General features: G+C 45.1%; 1 protein-coding gene across 1 annotated transcript in view; it reads left to right on the top strand.

The window, feature by feature from the left end:
• Positions 1-251: 251 nt before the first annotated feature.
• Positions 252-6,112, top strand: part of CCNF (cyclin F) — a 16,427-nt gene continuing 10,566 nt past the window's right edge. Inside the window, exons 1-8 of the mRNA XM_015826949.1 lie at positions 252-467; positions 994-1,100; positions 2,015-2,082; positions 2,906-3,099; positions 4,162-4,215; positions 5,136-5,240; positions 5,362-5,439; positions 5,929-6,080. Coding sequence (XP_015682435.1) covers positions 252-467; positions 994-1,100; positions 2,015-2,082; positions 2,906-3,099; positions 4,162-4,215; positions 5,136-5,240; positions 5,362-5,439; positions 5,929-6,080 — 974 coding nt within the window. The remainder of the gene's footprint in view (positions 468-993; positions 1,101-2,014; positions 2,083-2,905; positions 3,100-4,161; positions 4,216-5,135; positions 5,241-5,361; positions 5,440-5,928; positions 6,081-6,112) is intronic.

The raw sequence follows: 6,112 nt of genomic DNA, 5'->3' as shown, positions 1-6,112 counted from the left end.
TGGCGATGTCATCCAGCTTGGGAGTTCTACTGCTTCCACATCAGTTCCTGTAGGAGAGGAGCAGGCAGAGCGGTGGGCGGAGTTAAGCAAGTCATTAGCCAAGAATCGTTACGTAGCCACAAACATTCCAAATTCAACTCCTCAATTCCGCTGACCCCTCATTCTGGCACCAATTTTAATATTAAACTTCAGTTGACTGGATTCTGGTTTTGGGGCTTGACCAATAAATCTTCTGAGCTGCACCTTAATGGATGGTTCTGATTCTTTGCGCCCGATGGTTCCTCATATTTTCTCTCACCGTCTTCGTTGCAGTCACCCACTGCCGATGCTCTCGGTGCTTCCCGGTCCCTTCTAAGAGAAGGGTGAAGAAGAGACCCCGAATCCTGACCTTGCTGTGTCTTCCAGAAGACATTCTCTTCCATGTTCTCAAAGGCCTTCCTATAGAAGACATCCTTTCCCTCCGAGCTGTAAGTCGAAAACCTTTTATTTTATTTTGCGCTAGCTGTACCCGGCCACGCGTTGCTGTGGCTCAGCCTGGTAAAAGCGTGTGTTGCTTTTACGTCCAACAGATGGCGCTGTTTTTCAAAGAAAGCATGTTTTTACCTGTCACAGGTGTGACATCTATATAATAGTAGGTTATATAAAAACACGCGCGTATTCGAATGCAACGTTGTGTCAAAATGTCAAAGCAATCGGTGAAGAACTTTCGGAGATTTAAGATTTTGAACAAACGAACATTTACATTTTTATTTATATAGACAGATAGATTTTCGACGTAGGTATTCTTACTCTATAGGTAGTCCTGTATTACGACCACAGTTGAGCCCCAAATTGTTGCCTGTTTGCATCGCGGACTGTTGCCACGATGCAAACAGCATAATCTGTCCTTCCGGTCTTGTACAATTGTTTCTCAGGATATTCCACCTGGCTGAACATTAATTGCCTTTATTTGAGGATTCCTTGGCTATTACAGTCTGCTTCGCTCTCTTCCAGGTGCATTCTCATCTTAAGTATCTTATAGATAACCACACCTGCATTTGGGCCTGTGCAAGCTTTCAAGAAGAGTGGCCTTCCCCGAGAAACTTGAAAATCTTCGAAAGGTAACTTTTTTAGAACTTGGGAAATCCACCAGCTGCCTCGCACTACGCAAGAACAGTTGCTAAGTGGCCGACTGATAAAGCGAGGATTACCTGTATGTATTTATGCCTAGATATTATCACTGGTACTGTCCATGGGGCTTTTACTCCTGGGGAGGAAAGCTATGGCAAATCTAGACAGCATACTAAAAAGCAGAGACATCACCCTGCCAACAAAAGTGCGTATAGTCAAGGCCGTGGTTTTCCCAGTTGCAATGTATGGCTGTGAAAGTTGGACCACAAGAAAGGCTGAGCGCCAAAGAATGGAGGCCTTTGAACTCTGGTGCTGGAGAAGACTCCTGCGAGTCCCCTGGACTGCAAGGCGATCAAACTGGTCAGTCCTAGAGGAGATCCACCCTGACTGCTCTTTAGAAGGCCAGATCCTGAAGTTGAAACTCAAGTACTTTGGCCACCTAATGAGAAGGAAGGACTCATTGGAGAAGAGCCCGATGCTGGGAAAGATGGAGGGCAAGAGAAGAAGGGGACGACAGAGAAGGAGGTGGCTGGATGGAGTCCCTGAAGCAGGAGGCGTGAGCTTCAATGGACTCCAGAAGATGGAAGAGGACAGGAAGGCCTGGAGGAACGTTGTCCATGGGGTCGCGATGGGTCGGACACGACTTCGCAACTAACAACAACAACAACATCACTGGACAGAACAATGAGTTTTAGTGCAAACAAAAGTCTTTGATCTTTCAAATGTTCACCCTCTCTCGGGTGATGTTGGTTGGCCTAGCAACAAATGCATTAGTTAGGATAGTTGAGGGGAGAATAATCCCGCAGCACAAATGTCCAGATTTCTTCTACTGCTCCCTGTATTTTACTGAGCTCTGAATTCCTCCAAAATACGAGTCTGCTTTTGTTTGTTTGTTTTCCTGCAGGGCTGCAGAAAAGGGTAACTTTGAAGCTGCTGTGAAACTTGGAATAGCCTACCTCTACAATGAAGGCCGTAAGTGTGTGTGCACCCCACTTTGGAGACAGTTGTTGTGGACTGCCAGTTTGAGCCATGCCCGACGTTGCTTGCCGCAGGACCTTGGTTGTGACAAATAAGTTGATTTGTAGCTGAGTTTGATGTACAAGTCTGAAAAAGAAGCCTTTAGCTAAATCACTGCCCTTCCCTCCCTCCCTCCCTCTCCTCCTTTACTTTCTCTTTTCTTGCATCCTCTCCTTTCCCTCCTTTCTGCTTCTTTCTCCTTCCTACCCTCCCTTCTCTCCTTTCCTTCCTTCTTCTACCCTCCTTTCCTTCCTCTTTCCTCCCTCCCTCTCTTCTCCCTTCCTTCCTTCCTCCTTTCTCAATTTCTTTTCTTTCTTCTTTCCTCCTTCCTTTTCTTTCTTTCTTTCTTTCTTTCTTTCTTTCTTTCCTTCCTTCCTTCCTTCCTTCCTTCCTTCCTTCCTCTTATTTCTTTCCTTCCTTCCTTCTTTCCTCTTCTTTCTTTCTTTCTTTCTTTCTTTTTTTCTTTCTTTCCCATTTTCCCGAAGGCCAACCAAGTCAGGGCCATCCAAATCTCTGGCAGAAGGCATGCTTCCAAGGCCCCACCAGTGACCCTGTTTCACCAAAGAAACCAGGAAAGTGCCCACCTTGCCAGACCTACTGGGGTGGGCAGAAAACACCAGGAACGGAGGGCCCCGCTTTATGGATCTCTTGCGCCTTACCCTACAGCAGAGCCACAGTTATGGAACTTAACGGTCCACAAGCCGGTAGTTGAAATTTCATCCTGCATCCCGGTTGATCATCTCCCCCTCTTTTATTTTATGTTATTTTATTTTTATAGCATCTGTTTCCGATGAAGGCCGTGCGGAAGTGAACGGGCTGAAGGCATCCCACTTTTTCAGCCTGGCCGAGTGCTTGAACGTCTCCGCGGTGCCTTTTGTCTGGCTGTTCATCCGTCCCCCCTGGTCTCTGGGCGGGAGCTGTTGCAAAGCCGTGGTGTACGAGAGCCTCCGGAGAGAGTGTCAGCAGCGAAAAGTAAGCTGCCTTTGTTCTGTGTCTTTCAGACTTCGATTCGCCCTTCTTGCAGGACTTGTTTTTGCCTAGAATGGGCACAATAATCTGGATCATCAATATGACCAAGGCAGCAGTACTACACCAGCCACACAGTGCAAATACTGACAGTCTTTAAGTTTCTAGTCCTCATTTATTTCAGAATATAGACTGATACATTTTCACTAGATCAAGGAACCTACAAGCATATATTCCAAAGCTAATAAAAGTGTAATCTAAATCAGTACCAGGTGCAAACAACAAGATCCATGCATAAAGAGGGAGTCAAGCTATTCTCCAAAGCGCCTGAAGGCCAGGACAAGAAGCAACGGATGGAAACTAATCAAAGAGAGAAGCAACCTAGAACTAAGGAGAAATTTCTTGACAGTTAGAACAATTGACCAGTGGAACAACCTGCCTCCAGAAGTTGTAAATGCTCCAACACTGGAAGTTTTTAAGAAGAGATTGGCCAACAATTTGTCTGAAATGGTATAGGGTTTCCTATCTGAGTAGGGGGTTGGACTAGAAGACCTCCAAGGTTCCTGCCAACTTTATTATTATATTCAATTAGTTGCTTTCTTGCTCAAGCCTATATATATAAATATTCTCTAGACTCAGTTTGTAAGGTTCAATGGCATTCAAGAGGAGTCAGACTTCACCCTCTTGTGCCCATGTAGGAATTCCATACAAATTCTCCATTTGACTCCTGCCCTTGACTCAGCCTGTCTCTCTGCAACAATCAAGGTTTTTTAAATTTGTCAAGCCCCTGAGCTTATTGCGTGTTTTTCCAAAAATCTATCTTCTTAAAAAGTTCTCCAGAACTTCTGAACAGTGGCAATATTGTTTTGAACTAGAATGGGTTGGCTCAGCCCAATAAACATCTTTACTTGATTGTTAACAGGTTAATTTGCAGTAGTAATGAAAAAGAGTCTTTGCAAGCTCAAAAGGGGGAAAAAAACACAAGACAGTTCTGAAAATGTTGATTTCTAGCTTCTCTTTATGCTAAATATGTCTTCCACACACCATCTGACTTTGATTTTTCTGTAGACTCAGCGAGGATCGATTCTATACTGTTTGGCAAAAGTTTTGAATCTCTTCGAGGTAAGGACCACTTTAATATATTCCTGTATGTATAGCCTGTCATTATCTTGTCTAGTGTGCAAACACGTGTTGGAAGTATCGTTTGAGTTTTGATGCTCTAAATGACAGTAACAAAATAAGTTGCCTCTTGAAAGCAACTATAATTGGGCAGCAACTTGATCATTGTGTGAAGCAGTTGCTAAGTGGAAAAATCACATGAATGTGACAGCTTCTGTTTTTCCTACTCCCCTGACCTTTGAAATACTTACTCTAGCGCCGGGATAATTAACAAGAGAGTTAATCTCCGTATTTACATTTATTGGAGAGGAAGGAATTACAAGAAAGTAAGCAGACACAAAATGAGGAATACACATCCACAGGAATGCGCTGGCACCAGCAGCTGTGAACACACTATGCAAAACATCCCAGTGTATTCCCCTTTGTGTGCCTGCTTACTCTCTTGTAATCCCTTCCTCTCCAAACTCTACACTCTGCTAGGTAGGGCAGTGGGGGGGGGGAATAACAGCTCAAGCACAGGACAACACATTTTGACTAATGGTAATCTCATGATGAGGGAAGATCAACTGCGAGCATTGATAATGAGATTATTTTTTTTAGCACCATCATAGCCCATATTCCTGTTCCCAAGATCCCCATAGATGACATTGTTTAATCAAAGGGGCCCAGAGTGTATCAAACCCCCCAGGTTGATACAGCCAGGCAGATTGTGGCTGTTTTATGATGGTGAGCTGCTGTGTGTTTTTATTTTGTGTGTTTAATGGTCCCATATGTGAATTTGGCAGCTATATATACCTTGAAACTTAAAACAAAAGCCAGGACTGTTGACAAAGTTGTATCCAGGGCCCATTCAAAAAGGACTGCATTGTGATGTGATCCCAGAACAAAGCCATGTCCCCCACCTTCCTCCTTTCTGTTATTAGGACGAAGAGAAGAGGAAAGAAGCTCTGGAGATGTTTGAAGAGTCCTCAAAGCAAGGCTGCTTGCACAGCTCTTACCTCCTGTGGGAAAATAACCATAAAGCTGCTGTGAGTTCAAAAAGTCTTCTTCGGTGTAAGAGGCTGCAACGCCAAGGGTCTCCTGGGAAGAGGTGGCTCTCCTTAGAGCCCCGTGAGAAGAAGGTGTGATGACTTCCTTCGTTTCTTACAGATGTCAGATCCTGGTAGATACCTTCAGAGCCTCAGACAACTTAGGGACTACGCAGCCAAGGGGTCTTGGGAAGCTCAGGTATGGTCATCGGATCCTGGATCTGAAGTTTTTGTTTTGTAAAGATACGTGAGCATGACTTCAGTGGGCGAAGAGAATAGATGCTGCCCGTGACACAATCAGACAAAAGAGGCAGGAGCCCCCCCCCCCCAAAGGCTTAACAGGCAGAGGGAGAAACTTAAGAAGGACCTGCCCTAATTGATCAGATGGTTCAAAGTGGTGGCTTTGAGGGATGCGGGAAAGGGATGCTGCCCAAGGACCAATCAGATAACAGAGCCTTCAGTCACCTAATGCAGGAGTCCTCAACCTTGGCAACTTTAAGACTTGTGGACTTCAACTCCCAGAATTCCTCAGCCAGGCATGCTGGCTGAGGAATTCTGGGAGTTAAAGTCCACAAGTCATAAAAGGGCCACGTTTGAAGACCCCCTGCCCTAAAGTGTTGAGGGTTCAGTCACCGAATACAATAGTGGCTCCGTTGTCTTGACTTGGGTTGCTTTCTACCTTGTGCAGATCACCCTCTCCAAAGCTTGCGGGAACGGAAGCCAACTGGGGCCGGAAAGCAAGATGTCCCTGGAGACCCTCTCCCAGTTTTTCCAGGCCTCTCTTCCTCTGAGCAAGCAAAGCATTTTCACTGTCCAAAAGGGGATGAATGAGACAATGAGGTAAAGACATCTGTTCCCTGCTGTTTTTAATT

Source organism: Protobothrops mucrosquamatus, unplaced genomic scaffold, assembly GCF_001527695.2.
Source record: "Protobothrops mucrosquamatus isolate PMUCROS unplaced genomic scaffold, P.Mucros_1.0 scaffold3398, whole genome shotgun sequence".
NCBI lineage: Eukaryota > Metazoa > Chordata > Lepidosauria > Squamata > Viperidae > Protobothrops > Protobothrops mucrosquamatus.
This window is presented reverse-complemented; position numbering and strand designations above follow the sequence as displayed.